The sequence below is a fragment of the Clupea harengus genome, chromosome 17 (genome assembly GCF_900700415.2).
Source record: "Clupea harengus chromosome 17, Ch_v2.0.2, whole genome shotgun sequence".
Classification (NCBI taxonomy): Eukaryota; Metazoa; Chordata; class Actinopteri; order Clupeiformes; family Clupeidae; genus Clupea; species Clupea harengus.
The window spans coordinates 24,051,310-24,068,791 of NC_045168.1; the positions used below are offsets into that span (position 1 = coordinate 24,051,310).

The 17,482-nt window shown below is 40.1% G+C and overlaps 1 protein-coding gene across 1 annotated transcript; it reads left to right on the forward strand.

The window, feature by feature from the left end:
- Positions 1-4,999: 4,999 nt before the first annotated feature.
- Positions 5,000-17,299, forward strand: LOC105902692 (inositol monophosphatase 1-like). Its single transcript, XM_031584090.1, has 9 exons — positions 5,000-5,094; positions 9,318-9,405; positions 11,856-11,989; positions 13,518-13,622; positions 14,942-14,987; positions 15,204-15,312; positions 15,978-16,086; positions 16,282-16,433; positions 17,132-17,299. The coding sequence occupies exons 2-9, from the start codon at positions 9,343-9,345 to the stop codon at positions 17,248-17,250; spliced, it is 837 nt and encodes a 278-aa protein (XP_031439950.1). The 5' UTR covers positions 5,000-5,094; positions 9,318-9,342; the 3' UTR covers positions 17,251-17,299.
- Positions 17,300-17,482: the final 183 nt, after the last annotated feature.

The window sequence follows — 17,482 nt, forward strand, 5'->3', positions numbered from 1 at the left end:
CACACTGCACTTATTTCCAGATATAATGTACTGCTGGGAGCGATCTATTCCTGATCAGGTACCAGATCAGTTTGTTGCATGCTTCTGCATTGATGTGAAGGAGGCACTGTAAATATTCTCACCATAGGTATGATGTGTGTCAGATTGATTCAGAAACCCATATCCATTAGACATGATGAATTCTTTCATATTTGCACATGATATTATATATATAATATACATTGAATGAATATATATAAAGAGGAAAATGAGAATAAATCTGGCAACTGCTTCAAGACCCCATGATGAGAACATATAAAGAGAATAACAAAGACGCCCTCTACTGGTGAAAGAACAGAATGTATAACAAAACTTGGTTACTTAATTTTCATACTTGAAGTAGCCCATGTAGTTGATTTCCTCATCATACATCAAAGTTTTATTGTTTGTATCAGATCTTTAGCCCAGTCTAAATGACCCTTGGATTAGGTGTGGATTCACTGAAGCAGACTAACTGTATTTACCACTGAAGCAGACTAACTGTATTTACCACTGAAGCAGACTAACTGTATTTACCACTGAAGCAGACTAACTGTATTTACCACTGAAGCAGACTAACTGTATTTACCAATGAAGCAGACTAACTGTATTTACCAATGAAGCAGACTAACTGTATTTACCACTGAAGCAGACTAACTGTATTTACCACTGAAGCAGACTAACTGTATTTACCAATGAAGCAGACTAACTGTATTTGCCAATGAAGCAGACTAACTGTATTAACCACTGAAGCAGACTAACTGTATTTACCACTGAAGCAGACTAACTGTATTTACCACTGAAGCAGACTAACTGTATTTACCAATGAAGCAGACTAACTGTATTTACCACTGAAGCAGACTAACTGTATTTACCACTGAAGCAGACTAACTGTATTTACCACTGAAGCAGACTAACTGTATTTGCCACTGTAAGAACTCTTGCACTGTGACCCATAGAGCCCACTCACATTGTTAAAATAGTTGTGCTATACACTTAAACCGTTACATGGAAGGATTTCTTCCTAAAACTTCAACAAATACTCACACCAGAAACGATGAATGGACAAGCAGGATGGATAGATAATGGACTAGACAGATCAGATCATTTAAGAGAATAGTACATTGCTTATTGCATCCTGCTTAAAATGGAGAATGCAGAATTTCAATTCATTAATGAAACATGTGTCCCCATTATACCATACCGTATCATATCATTTTATTTGCTCTAAACATATTTTCTACTCATTGATTTTAAACAGAAAACATGAAACCAGAAAACAGAAGCAACACAACATACATTATTATACACCAGCTGTTCCTGTTCATTTCAATGCATCTTAATGGATCTAAAATGGTCTACTTGGCTCATTGTATTCAAAAAGAAAATATGAAACAACCACTTAACAGAAGCAATACAAAATTATTCCTTTAAACCAGAAATGTTGTTAACTGCTAACTTGTGCGAATATTAAATTTAATCTAGGGGAATTAAACATATATTTTCATATCTAAAAATTACATTTTATGCTACTTTATGAAGAAGGGGAATTCTATTAGATAACGTATAAAAAGTCAAAATTCTTGCATTGAATACAGAAATATACCCACTTTGGTGGTCTGTTGTGATCCAAAAAAAAGGGGGGTGGGGTGGTAGGTTAAGTATGGCTGCAGAGGAAGCAATAACCTACAAGAGAGCAAAGGACATTACATTTTCTCAGAGTTTGCAGGAGCCTTCGTACGTGACAGCCATGATAACCACTCTGCCTCCCAGTGACTGTGAGACGACCTCGCTGCACATAACACATGAGATGTCTTCTGTCAAACTCCTGACTCTGCCCGACTGTGCCCAAAGTTTATCCATTGACTCTGTCTAAATGGATTTTGCCCAAGGCCAAATGTGGGACTTTGTCTTTCCCCAAAAAGCCCCCCATGTCCGTGAAAGCTGAAGCCTAACCTCTGTCCAAATCTCTGTGCGAAATCAGACGAAATGGCTCTCCCTGGAGTTGCCCTTGAACAGTACCACGGTCCAATGTGACAGGCATCTGCGTAGGTAACATAGTGCACAATGAACAATGTACATAGATACAATGCAGAAACTAATATATGTACATAAACATTTTAAGAAGGTCCTTTCTACATTCCAGCCAACAAATAGTGATGAGAGGCTCGTTTACCCAAAGCTGCTATGCTACATAAAATCTAAACTCAGCAAAGATGTGAACAGCTGTAAAGAGTGTTTTAAAAGAAGTGTAGAAAATAGAAAAGAGAGGATTATGTTGTTTGCAGCGATGGCAGCCAATCTCGTAAGAAGTCTTTGAAGCTCCTCTGAGGTAAGTGACACTTTGGTCATCTGTGGATTCCCTAACAATGGTGACCTTATAGCAACCATCTTAGCAACAGTGACACTTTCAACACGCACAGACTTACCTTCTTTGGACACTTTCAACATGCACAGACTTACCTTCTTTGGATCCTTCTTGTACAATATGATCTCTCTTTACTGAAAAAAACATCCCTCTGTTAATAATCACCATTGGGAAATAGAAATGTGTCAATGTTTTTTTTTTTTTTAAACACCCACCGATTTCTGATATGTTCTGTAACTTCTTACTCAAAACATCCTCTGTTGTGTATTGATATCGATTTAAATTTGTCCCCTCAGGGCATCCGTAATGCCCCTCTGTTAACCTGCATAGAATGCTGGGTATCATTGTCCTATCAAAACGTTCATTAAACAACGCACGTTATTTCTGTCACGATCTCCTGTCCGATCATTGTTGTATCAGTATTAGAGTGTGCTATACAACATCCTCCATTTTTCTTCTTCAGTTCAGTGAGCCAAGACTGGACCCTCTCAAAAGAAACTTGGATTAATAGCTATCCCAGGTACATCTTACAATACTGAATGACTATACACAGACACAGACAACTAGAGAGAGAGAGAGAGATTAGATTCTCACTGCCAAGGACTCCATAACTTGTTTTAACTCCATGAGAAGATTGTTGTGTCTTCTGTAGCTCTTTCTATACAAGAAATGTGACTAATAATTACAATAATGTGACTAATAATTACAATAATGATTGTGGCGGCGGGTATTGACATACCCTGACAATTTCATAGTTTTAAGTGTTGTAGGCTGAATATCTGCATAGGGGGAGGGGGCGTGGCGGCGGCGGTTAGTGACATACCCTGACAATTTCACAGTTTTAAGTGTTGTAGGCTGAATATCTGCGCAGGGGGAGGGGGCGTGGCGGTGGTTACAAACATGGGGTACGGGACTGTAAAATGTTTGGGAACCACTGCCTTACGCCACTGACTAGGGCCCGTCATAATAGCCTGCACCTGGGCCCATCGTAACTACGTTACGCCACTGTATTGTCTACATTTGAGTCTTTATCTCCCTTATTTATACTTCCATCCATTAGTATCTGCATAATCATTGGATTTCCAGTCATAAATCCTGTAACATGAGTGCAGAACATTTAACCTAATAATTTCTCACTTTGTTTTCCTTGGAGCTGTTTGTGTGTCAGAAGGGCGTGACCTGCTGTAACTTGTACCACCAGCAGGCTGCACTAGAAAATGAAAATGAATGTCTGTGATGCAACTACTAAATAAATAAATAAGTAAATGTTAGGTGAAAATTCACTCAAGTTACCTCAGGACTCCGGAGTTGCATATAAGTATACGTATTAAACAACAACAACAAGCTTGTCGGGCTCACCCATGTCATGCCAGGCCAGAGAGAGACACGGGCTCACTCCCAGACTGCAGCAGACGAACAAGAAGCAATATTAAAAATATTACACAAGGTTTATATAGATAGAAGTTAGCGTTCTCTGACGCCCAAACACTTTGTCAGCAGGGATAACCATGTGGTGGGTCTCTGACATCCAAGGGCATCTTACTATGCTTCCTGCCATGCAAGGATGTCAGTTTTACACAAGGTCGAAAGAAGCACAGTTCGAGCCTTCTTATCAACTCTGACCCAAACATGCTCTTGCACATATGCAGACTAAGTGGCACCTAATAATCTAAGTTAGACACACACAGAAACACAGAAAAGCCATATTCCTGCTTACATAAACACGTGATTTATACAAGGTAATTATTAATACAAGGCACTTGATTAATATATTCCTAAGTCATTAACAGTGTTTCGAAATTATCTCCGTCAGTAACAGTCCAGACAGTAAGTACACAAAATAGCACAACATAAGTGTATGTAACCAAAACCAGTAAGTTCAAGTTTGAAGTTTATTGTGATATACTTGCAAAAATATAACAATGCATTTAAATAGAAAGTTAAATAAGAAATATAAAATTACGTTTAAGTCTTTAGTGCAAAGATATAAAGAGACTACATGATATAAACAAGTGTTAAAACTAGTGTAAACATAGTAAAAAAACACAGTCAACTGTAAACACAGCAAAAGAGGGGTGTGGGGTTCGAATCATGTGTACGTCATCTGTTACTGTAGTGTGATATGTTGTGTGGGGAAGTGCGAGTGTTCAGTAGTTCACAGCAGTTCAGTAGCCTGATGACTTTCAGGTAAAGACGGTCTCTGAACATGCTGGTATGGGTCTGAATGCTCTCTACCTGCCTGAACCGGCTGGTCCGAATGCTCTCTACCTACCTACTGCCTGAGTGTCCCCCATTACTCAAGGGGTTTGGGGAATATAACCAGTAGTCCAGGTTACTCAAACAAGCATGAGAACAAATGCAGGATGGTAAGGCCGAGGTAAAAGTAGATCAAGTTGGCCTAACGATAGAAAATAGCGATTTTGAGCAGAATAACTTTTAACGCAAAAGTAAAATACAAAAGACAACAAAAGAAAGTAGCCTCAACATGTATCCTAGAAGGGCAAAAGGTGTAGGCTACATGAGAAATGACTCCTTGTAGCTGTCAAGCGTACGGATGAGACTAATTTCTGTAACCCACACCTTGACTTGATACAGCTCCATCATCCATAATATGGATATTATGGAATGCAGTGTGCGCATGTGTGAGTTACTATGCTAAGCTAACACAACAGCTAACTAGCAAACCTATCCTCGTAGATATTTCTCAGGTAAGATGCCAACGTTATACGATTACACCAATATGAACGGCAGATGTCAGGTCCCGACTCCTGTACTTGCTGGAGATTCGTTACGCAATAACTTATCTTAGCGTTAACTAACGTTACCTTAAGATAGCAAACCTTATCTATGAGGTTAACCTAAATAGCCAGCATTCATTGCATAGTTAACGTTAGCTAGCGATAGCTAACCCCGATTTAAGCCTGCTGCAGGGTGTCTAAGAAATATGACTGAAGCGTCTACCAGCTAGCTGGATACTTGTCCTACGTGCTTTCACAATACACTACCTTGTGAACTCACTTGATATTAAGAGAAGTGACAAAAGCAGTTGGTCTGGAAGCCTGCGTGCCGTACGCCGCTACGTCTTCAACATCGGAAGTATCACTTGTTCAATTACGAGTCAGGATGAGACGAATGTGAAAAGCTAGGAATCTGTCACCAGAATTCCAAACTTTTATGGCTATGTAGGCCTTATTCCCCAAATGGCAGATCGTGAACTACAACTTAAGTACTAGCTAACAATTGTTACAGTTGGCAAGTACTCGTGTATGCAGATGTCACGGATCCACAAGGCACTGTTATGAAGGAAGCAGTCCTTTAGCTTGCCTACGTGTGATAAGGATAATCAAGCCGTATTGATTGTGTGGGTGTTTTGTCACGTTCAGAAGTAAAACTTCTTGCGTAGAAGTTGAGTCAACATTTCATCTTTCATTCTTGTTACTTGTAAATTAAGATGTTGCCAAATCCACACGTGCGGGCCCTTCAGAGAGTTCGAACAAGTTCAGTGGTGGAAATTGTATTCAGTAACCTAATCCAAATATCACAACATTAAAGTAATGTAACTTGATTACTTTCCGTTACTTTTGGATTACCTCAATACCAAATGTGCAAATGAAGATAACAGAAAAGAGACATCAATAGCCTTATCCACTGTATATTGGTGGTTTTCTTAATTTTGATGTCTGTGATGGATATAAATGCTGAAAAACATTGGTCCAACCTTGAAGACACTGACATGTACTGCTCAGAAACTGTGCAACTAAATGGTCACATGCATTTCATGAAGTGGTTGTGGTATCCACAAACCCCTCCTATAAGGGCACACACCAGCTTTTTCAGATGACATACTTTCTGCATTTGTGCAGTAGTAGTGCTATATAGATAAACATCTGGTGTGGGCATCCTACTTATTACTGAGGAAATTAACTTAGTATGCTACAAATATCAGAATGTACTATATTGTCATAGCTATGTGTTAGACTAGCTCTTTTTATGTGCCACTGTATTGATTGGAATGCCAGGCTATCCTTTTTGGGCCCAAATGCAGCATTTTACAGAGATATTTTATTCAGTCCCAACACTCTCTCACTGTCAACAGTTTTTTTTACAAACAAATACCTTGCATCATTTTACACTTTTTGCCCAATCCCCTTTGCAATATAGCATGGGCCTGCTGGGCGGAAATGTGAAGTAGTTCAGTTCAGTTTGTTGCCCTGAAGGGAAATGGGGCGTGTGGTTGTGGTTTTTTTTGCTGTGTGCATGTCACGCCAGCGCTGAACTCTGCTCCTGCCACGCTCCCTTCGACTTCAACTCACGCAATTCCGTCTCATTCACAATCACCGCAGTACTAATCACGCACACCTGTCACCTCTCTACTTAAACCCTTCACTCCCCTCACTTCGTGTCTGACTTCGCATCATCATAAGATGGCTTTCACTTAAGCGTATTCTGTAAGTCAACAGCACAATGAGGAAACTAAGTTTTCAGAATTAAACCTGCCCTCTGCTCAGTGTTTTTTTAAAGACAAATCTGCTTGTCATTATGAAAATTCAGCCTACAGACCTACATTGAAAGTGCACAACACCACAGTTTATAAAGCATAGGCTAGTAAAAAATAAAATCCACACAGATTTAGAACATCCACAGTATTTTTAATGAATCAAGTGTCCACTTTCTGAACTGTCAAAGGGAAGAAATGCTTAAAGTAAATACTGACAGTAGGCCTACGGGACCTACAGAGTAGTATAGTATAGTAGTATAGTTTAAATATGCTGTTTGAATATTGTTTAAAGTAACATTATGTAACAATTCAACCTTAAAATAACAGCTTGGAAAAAATTGTGCCGCTACAATTACTTTTAATATGGAGAATGGCCTCTCCGCCATTGCCATCGGGGGTCTGTAGGGAAATTACTGCGCTATGTAGGATTTCTGGAGCCACCCGGTCCTGGGCAGAAGTTTGCTTTGTGGCACTAGTCACTATCGGAACAGCTTTTACTCGTTGGTGAGAGCTGAAAGACACATTTGGATACAAGTTCGATTCAGAGCTAGCCATCTTTCTGCTGGATTAGTAAGTCGTTTATTTGCTGTCCTGCTTTGTCTTGTCTTGCACTTGCTTGATGTTTGACTGTGTTAGCAAAGTTGTTGACTCGCTAGTTTGTCATAAACGAGGAAAGCAAATTTCAACAGGTTTCGCTAGGTTTAGCCGCTAGGGGGAACTCCAAGCCAAAAACTCTGTTTAAGTGATAGTCGCGGTAAAGGTGCGCATTTAACGTACAGGTAAGCCAAACTTGCTTTGTTAATAAACAAATGTCACTCAGTCACACATCACACTGAAACTTCAATTAACTGCCACGAACATATTTCGGTCAGGGGTTTGTGTTTTATCCAAACACGATCATTCCAGTTATCAAAGTCCCCCTTTTTCATTACGTTAGTAGGCAAGCAATACTAACAGGTTAGCTAACCAACTTTAACCTTAGCTAACTGGATGTCTGTGTAGACGTTAGCAGTGTTGGTCTTGCCTGTAAATGCTTCATGAAATTTGACGTGGAGTCCTTGGACAACGACAGTATTTTCACCGTGGGGAGCCATAAGGTGCACTGTACTGTTATGTTCTTCCCACTTTCAGCTTTGAGGACAAAATAGTGACGATATTTCCAGCCAGAGAAAGCATTTTTTGAACTCGAGGTCATCAAATGGACTTGTAGTTTTCTCTGTTGTCTTCTCGTGACGTTTTGTAAAGTGCCCATGTGGATGATAGTATAATGTTCTGCAATTTAAAATCTATTTTTAATCCTGTTAATAATCCAAATTTTTCTGTAATCTAATTACGTCTTTTTTTTGTAACTGTACCGGAAAACAGTTACCCTTTTTTGTATCCTTATTACATAACGCCATTCCATGTATTCCGTTACTCCCCAAGCCTGAACAAATATTTATTTATAATGATATTTATTAAATAATGTATTTATTGAAAAGCACCTCAGGGAAGTACGTGCAATCTATGCCACCAGTTTTTGGAACTCTTAACATACCTTTTTTTTTTTTTTTTTAAGCTATTTGTACTTTTGCTGTATTTTGTTGTTGTGTTATATTTTGTCCCCCGTCGGCTAAACAGCTGCAGCGCTCCAAGTTTCGTTGTATGCAAAAACAATGACAATAAAGGCTTTTCTATTATATTCTGTTGCTATACATCTGCTACCAGCAAACAGACTACAAGGCACTCAGCTTCATGCATAACCAGTTTCGTACAGTGAGCAGAAGCTAACCCTAGCTATATTTGTCAGGGATTGCAAGTGTTCTCACAATTGCAGGTGTTCTCTATCAAAATGAATTTGAGGATGGTACTAAAACTAGTTGCCTATAAAACCGTACCTCGAAAAGTGTCAAATTGTTGCATAGTGTTACTTTAACACCTCCTGGTTCCAAAGAAAAAAATAAATCCCTGTTCAGAAATGAATGGGTTTAGACTCTAGCGCCTAAAACATCTCATTTATATTATGCAACAGATTAATCCTAATGCACTCGATATGTTTACTTAAGTTAACTGCGTTGTTGTTGTGAGAACCAAATGGTAACTCTAACTATGATTAGCTTCTGCTCACCCTGCTCACCGCAATAACTCTAGTTAAGTGACTTGCTTTGTTTTCCGTTATTTTTCACTGTTAGCAGAGAGATAGCAACAGACATATTATAGAGATATAATGTAAACGTATACAGAGATGATATACACATGCATTTAATTGAACAGAATCGCAGAATGGAATCTGAATGAAATGGGACCGAAAATATCGTTAGCTCAGTCTGGAAACTATCTGTCTGATTACTGTCTGACCATTACGGAATACTGTAGCAAAAGTGCACTAACTATAGTTTTGGTTCTGTTGTCGTAGTCTGTGCCTAATACATTTTTTTTTTTATATGTGTTTAGGGCATAGAGTAGGCCTAAAATCATCATGGATGATCCATGGATGGAGTGTATGGACCACTGCATTGCTGTGACAAAAGAGGCTGGCAAGGTAAGTTATCTCTCTCCTCTAGGATTCTTTTCAGGAGCTGGGGGGAAGGATTTACTTCTGCCTGGGGGCTAAACGCATACACAGAACGTAAGCGAGAAGCACAACTTGATGTGTGAAAGCAAATAGTTCAAGAAGTAATTTATTGCAACTGTGACCTGGAAAACTCTGACGCTTGAAATTGGCTTCACAATATTCCTTGCCAATTTCAACGTTATCTTTATTCAGATGATTTTGTAGCCTATGTATATTAACGCCTATGTGTTCTTCAGCTGCATGTTTGAATGTAACCTACATTTCATAAAAGCAAAAAACAGTCTTCGTTTTCTCTGCGACTGTTTTAAGACAATAAATCAATTAACAAACAAACCACATAGACCATTGTGTTTATAGGTGGGCTCAGACATATTAGGTGAAGGCTTAATGTGACATGACCACTGCAAAAGACAAAGAAAAGGAAACAAGGAAATTAAATCACTGATCATTAATAAGAATGTAGACACCCTATTATGTAAGCCTATTATGTTATTGTATGTGTGACAAGAGGTTTCAAACAGGGAGTCAGAGAGGACTGAGGCAGATCATATTCTAAAATGTTTGCTTTTGGGCCATTTCACGTTCGGTACATCCAGTTGCGCTTCATGCTTCTAGACGTTCTGTTAAAAGACAATGGGGAACATGATTCCTAAAGGGAATGAAGTCAGGTGCGTCACTGAGGGTCGGAGTGAATGTCAATAGGTAGCTAGAGATGCATTTCCACTTGAAAATGCAAATGTTATTGCGCCGCAAGAGCAGTCGTCCAGTGCTCACCTTAATGTATGTAATTACGTAGATGCGCCGAGCACTTCGTCCTACAAAAGAAAGGTTTGACTCCCCTACCACCTGTTGGACGAGCAATACATATCATATACCAGTCTCAGCTCAGTATCATATACCAGTCTCATACCCAGGCAGCTATCTTCTAACCAATGACTCATACTGTCTGAGATTAAAATATAAATCAGTCAATGTTCAAAATGAGTTGATGGTCTTCTTTTCATTGTGTGCAATGCACCTTATTGATATCTAGGGAGAACTTATTGTTTTTCTGAAGAACGTCTGTTGTCTTGTCTCTGTTGTCTTCTCTCCACACCACAAGATGGCAATGAAGACCCTTTTCATTAGTGGTACCACAGTGGTGGAATTCCCTACCTAGTGCTATCCGATCAAGTGACAGTCATGGTACATTCAAACCATTTTTGCAAGCTATGCATTGTTCACTTTGGCTTGTTGCTAGCAATCTCAATAACAATACCAATTGCTGGTTTAGTATAGCTACAGTAGGGCATTCAGCAATGGTACTTAAATATCCCCAAAAAATACCACCATTGGTTTCATGATACTGTTTAAAACAAATAAAAAATACATACTGCTCTATGCAAACACAACTTCACAACGTGTTTGTGCTGATGCTTGTCCAGCCAGCCTGATTTAAGGTGATATCTTCTCAGGCTGTGTGCTGGATAACAGTAGTTGATTTAAGGTGATATCTTCTCAGACTGTGTGCTGGATAACAGTAGTTGATTTAAGGTGATATCTTCTCAGACTGTGTGCTGGATAACAGTAGTTGATTTAAGGTGATATCTTCTCAGGCTGTGTGCTGGATAACAGTAGTTGTTAACTTGCTGTCTGCATGGATGTTTTTGGGAACAATACGATGTATCTGCTTTTTGGTTGTCTTACAGACGTTTCTTTTGCGTTGTGGGGCACAGTAAATGTCTACCATTTTAACAATAGTCTTTCTTAGTTAGTTGTTTGAACCCTAGTTGACAGACTGATGGTCCATTGAACTTGTTCCTGCCAATATGGTTGTGACATCAACCGCTACATCTCTATAGAAAATACATTGCAACTGTAAAATCTGTCTAGCCTAACCATAAACATAAGAAGACCTGGACTGGCAATGCCTGTAATGTCAGGGTCCCAACAGGTTTGCAGTGTTTTGTCCCAGCCAAGGTACCACAAGTGAACACATATCGGAAATTATAAAAACTATTGTTTCATTGTATTAATAAAACATTCTACAGACTTTTGTAAATATTGAGCAAAACTAGTTTGCTTGTGACAAAATGATGTTTAATAATGAACATCTTTTAAATACTCTTGGCTGACAAGAAAAAGCTAGGTCAAAGTGCTTATAGGCATGGTCCAGGTATTCCTATGTCTTTGAGCTTAACGTTAACTAGTTCAATTTACCTTTCTCTCTAATCGCACTAATCTTCTTTCACTTTCTCTCTCTCACCTGGTTGGGTGTCGCCACGTGTCTCCACTTCTTGTATCCACTTCTTGTATCCATAGTATCAAATTAAAAGCCCTCTTCAGAGTCAGATTCTGAAGCAGCAGAGGCTGTCTATACCTATAAGCCTAAACATGTCTAATCGAATGGCCATTGTCTCTAACTCTGACACAAGTAGATGATCCGTGAGGCATTGCAAAAGGACATCTCCATCATGCAGAAGAGTTCTCCTGTCGACCTAGTCACGGAGACAGACCAGAAGGTGGAGGCCCTGATCATATCTTCCATTAAAAAGAAATACCCAACCCACAGGTAGGCTACCTTGATACCTTTTAAAAATACCTCATACTTTGCGTGTGCATTTGTCATGAAGTGCCACTTGGAAATCTGTCATTCCGCATGTGAAATGTTGATGCATTTGTGCATCATCGCGTTCATCATCGCACGCATTCATCCCCAGCAACCACTAGATGGCAGTCTTGTTTAACTCAGGCCGCAGTGTATGTAGTATAATTCGTTTGTGGCGATGCTACAGCGAGCGTCACCATATAGCTGAAATGGGTCCTCCTGACAGAAGTCAACAAACTGAATATTTATCTTAAGCGATGCGGATAATAGTGCACCACTTATTAAACGCCTTGTCAGGGTGAGCATGAAAAAGAGGTAGCTACTGAAGTCTCTTGTTGGCATGAATGTAAAGCATTGAGAATATAACGGTTCTCCTAACGTTCCTTGTGATCAGCCTGCTATATGTCTCATGCACGGACAAAATGTTTTCATTCATTCACTTCAACCATAACTACTTGGTTTGTAGCTACCCGACAACAGGTTGGTAAACGGAGATAGACGGTTCAGTGAGTTGTATAGCATCAATATTTGCATGGCTTTACAACCTCACACAATCCACAGCTTGTTGAGGATAAGAACGTTTGTTGATGCTGTCTGTTTGGTTTCTGTACTGCAACTATTAACAATACAATATTTCACTGTAATTACCTCTGCTATGGTTTGGTTTGTTTGTCAGCAAGATTTCACAAACATGAGACTTGGTCAAAACTGTACAATTTGACGATGTTGTTTTGGATTCCAAGTAGTGCTGCTGTGTAGTTTTTAAAGGCAACATAATCTGCGTATTAGTCATACAGAGAATTAATATTTTGATAAATGTCATAACGTTACCTATTATCTGTATTTTAATCATAGAAGTTGAGTAGGGATTTAGAACATGCTGAGGCAGATGGCCCAATAAGCACAGAACAAATGGGGTCACATTTGTGTTTATCAAGACCTATTTGTGTGTGAACTGTGAGAAACTGAGTCACAAATGTGTTGATCAAGACCTTTTTGTGTGTGGACTGTGAGAAACCGAAAGATCTTCAGTGGAAGCTCGGATGAATGTGTGTGTTGGAAGATCCACACACTGAATTACAGATTTACAGATGACATTTTACATCAAATCATAGTACATAGTACTTTGTACAAATCATAGTACGTTAAAGATGCAATATGGAGTTTTGATTTAAAACTAGCGAACTACCCACCTAAAAAGCACTTTATTCGACTGCAAGTCACTTGCCATCTCAGTCACCTTACACACGTGTATAAACAAAATGTTACTGTATTGCAACGCACCTCAGGGAAGTACTTGTACTACACCACTGCACTTTGTTGAACTCTTAATATATTGTTTTAGCTATTTGTACTATTGTGTATGTTGTTGTTGTGTTATATGTTGTCCCTCGTCGCACCAACAGGAGTAGCGCTCCAAAAATCGTTGTATGTAAATACAATGACAATAAAGGATTTTCTATTCTATTCTATTCTATGATTTCTACTTCAGCTTCATAGGAGAGGAGTCTGTAGCTGCAGGGGCTCCCAGTATTCTAACAGACAGTCCTACTTGGATCATTGACCCCATCGATGGCACAACCAACTTTGTTCACAGGTGGGGATGGGATGGTTTTAAAGTTTCTCTCAGTTCTGTCAGTAAAATATTGCAGAATGCCTCTGTAGAACGCAGTTTCCGTATGGGTCATCTATTTAAGGACTTAAGGAAGTGTTTTCCTTTGTTGGAAAGACCTCCCTACTGCAAAGTTAATGTGATGCTCACGCACCGCTACCCCAACTCCACCTGGGAGAGGTTTGGGCAGCTTTTTTAGACTGGACAAAAATGATACCTACTTAGTTAATTAAGAACATGTACAAAAGCACTACCTGTTTCATGTAGCCCAATGATGTATTAGAAGATGAATTATTTACCATTGAAGTCATTTCCTCAAAGATGGTACCTCTGGTTTCAGGGCTCATTTCCTGCCAAGAAGACAATGCTGTCTGAATTGAACATGAATAATGACTGAAAATCTATCACAGCAATTGAATCATAATCCAAAGTGTAATTGTGCAGTAAGACTTTTGCAGCAAATTAACGCAGTACTAATGTGTTATACAGTACTTTGACTTGACTTGGCTTGGTTGTTATTAGCCAAGTTGCTACAGTACTGTGGAATGTGTGTGCAGTCTCTCCCCCCGATCTACCTGCAGAAACCCTCTGCCTACAGCTGCCCATTCCCACCCAACTATTATGCACTCATTCTACTCTACATATAATACATACTGCATGCCACCCTATTGACCCATAAAATATAAACTAATGCCATCATTGACACATGTTTCCAATCTTCATTGCTCTGCTTATCCTTATAAATGTAACCTTATGAGGACACTGTATACCCACTAAGCTGTTCTACAACCAGTACTTATAATAGTAACCTTATGAGGACACTGTATACCCATTAAGCTGTGGGAAGGGATTTTAACTACAACAAGTGGGAAAATCAACAATTCCCTTCAAAAGTCTTAAATCTGACTGTCATGACAAGATTCAAAACTCTATCTAGTTGGTTACTGGCAATGTTGTGCATATCTAGCCAAATCTCTGGTTTGCCCACTGACACACTCATACTAAAAGTAGGCCTTTAATGAGAAGTTGTGTTCGTGCATGTTTCTGCCACTGTGGCTTCTTATCAAAGACTCAAATCACACATGGTTGATGTTAACTGTTCATATGAAATTTGTCGTAGATTTTGCACTCGGTCTGTTTGAAAAAATGCCTTTCCTGAACCTGGATGGCTTTCATTAGAAAAGGGAAGCTGACGTTTAGGTGTAATTCAACAAGAAGTCACTGTGTTATAATACTCCAGCATTACAGACATGTTAAACAGCTTTTATTCCTCTTTTTGTCTTTTTTTCCCCAATCCCACCCAGGTTTCCTTTCGTCTCTGTGTCAATTGGTTTCACAGTGAACAAAGAGGTACACTTCTTTCATTACCACCTATTCATTTCTTAAGTTTGCAGTGTACCTATCTCTTGATAGATGGATTGATAAAGATTGCTTAATAGAGTATGTATTATGCAATTTATATCAGTTCTGATTAAACATAAGGGTTTGAGAAACATAAAATATTTAATGTGAACATTTAAATAGGAGACAGTGTTTTTATGTTAATAGCCTTTCTTCACACCACAGATAGAGTTCGGGGTGGTCTACAGTTGTATTGAGGAGAAGATGTACACAGCTCGCAAAGGGAAAGGAGCATTTTGCAATGGTGTCCCCATCAAAGTGTCTGGCCAAGAAGGTCAGTCAATCTACACAGACTGATTTCATCTGTGGTCAGGGGGCTGTCTTACTGCTTAAGCCTGTGACACACCAGGTGTCGGCCCATATGTGGGGCCATTGATGCGTGTCTGTGGCTTTAGTTTTTGCGGTGTGTGTCCCGCACCGTTGGCACTATTCGGACCCCTGTGGCCAGCTTTTCAGCCCATTGAGCATGTTGTAACAGTGGTGGAGCCCATCGGGGAGAGAGATCACTTCGATTGGCAATTCAACGAGTGTGATGGAGATATGTTGTAGGAATATCATATTATATCCCTCAGATGAAGATTTATGCTCTTTGTATGTAAACCTTTTCATAATTTACATGGTTTTCAATGTAATGTCCATGTTAAAAAACAAATAAGTCCTGTGTCAGTTTCCAGTGTGGTGTTCACCTTTGTGAATGAAGTCGACTGAAACACTGCTGTAAATAAATATCTCTAGTTTGGTGTTGGCTGTAGTCTTTGCGGTGTCTTCAAGTGCAGCTTTTTGACCCAGGCACAGATGACATGAGGGGCAAGGAGTTGTGGTTAGTTCTGTTTAGTTCTGTTGGCTGCCTTGGTGCATGGGGCATATTAGTTATACAAGCATAGCAAGGGTGGCAGGATAGAATGAAATCAATTCTCTTGTTCCCTTATCTATACTTAGATATCACCAAGTCCATGGTACTGACAGAGATGGGCTTCAAATCAGATCTACAACACTTTAGAACCATGATGGCCAACATGGAGTCCATCCTCACAATCCCTGTGCATGGGTGAGTGCTAGGCTAACACTAGGCACAATATTGTACATGAAACCCTGCACAACACCATACGTGTTTTGAGGATAATGTGTTTTGATATGTAGAAGAGAACCCAGAAAAAGGAGTCAATAAAAAGATCATATACTCATCATATACTATTTCACTACTGGTTAAGTTAATGTTGCTGATTGTAAAACCTCCCGGTAGGATCCGGGCCCCAGGAAGTGCTGCTGTGAACATGTGTTTGGTGGCCTGCGGAGCGGCGGACGCGTACTACCACATAGGCATCCACTGCTGGGACATGGCAGGGGGAGCAGCCATCATCAGAGAGGCAGGGGGAGTCATCATGGATATCACAGGTGAGTCACGGGGCAGAAGCAGCCATCATCAGGGAGGCAGGGGGAGTCATCATGGATATCACAGGTGAGTCAAAGGGCAGAAGCAGCCATCATCAGGGAGGCAGGGGGAGTCATCATGGATATCACAGGTGAGTCACGGGGCAGCCATCATCAGGGAGGCAGGGGGAGTCATCATGGATATCACAGGTGAGTCACGGGGCAGCCATCATCAGGGAGGCAGGGGGAGTCATCATGGATATCACAGGTGAGTCACAGGGCAGAAGCAGCCATCATCAGGGAGGCAGGGGGAGTCATCATGGATATCACAGGTGAGTCACGGGGCGGCCATCATCAGAGAGGCAGGGGGAGTCATCATGGATATCACAGGTGAGGCACGGGGCAGCCATCATCAGAGAGGCAGGGGGAGTCATCATGGATATCACAGGTGAGTCACGGAACAGAAGCACTCTGGAGGCGGATGGTAAAGTTAAGGCCTGCATGTGTTTTGACAGTGGGCATTGTATTTATGTAGAAATGGTAGTACGCAGCAGTAAGTGGTCAAGTCTGGAAGTAATGGGCTATATATATATATATATATATATATACTGTATATGTGTGTGTGAGTGTATGTATGTATGTATGTATGTATGTATGTACAGTATGTATGTATATGTATTGAAATGTCTTCAGTGTTGGTTATATCACTTCTAATTTTTCAGGAGGACCATTTGACCTGATGTCACGGAGGTTGGTCACAGCCAGCAGTAAGGCCATAGCAGAGCACATTGCTCAGAAAATACAGCCATTCCCATGTGGGAGAGATGACACGGAAGACTAGTACACCCACCTCCAACCACACACACACACACACACACACACACACGCACACCCACCTCCAACCACACACACACACACACACACACACACACACACACACACACACACACACACACGCACACCCACCTCCAACCACACACACACACACACACACACACACACACACACACGCACACACACGCACACACACACATGCACACTCATACACAATCTCTTTTAGAGCAAAGAATTAT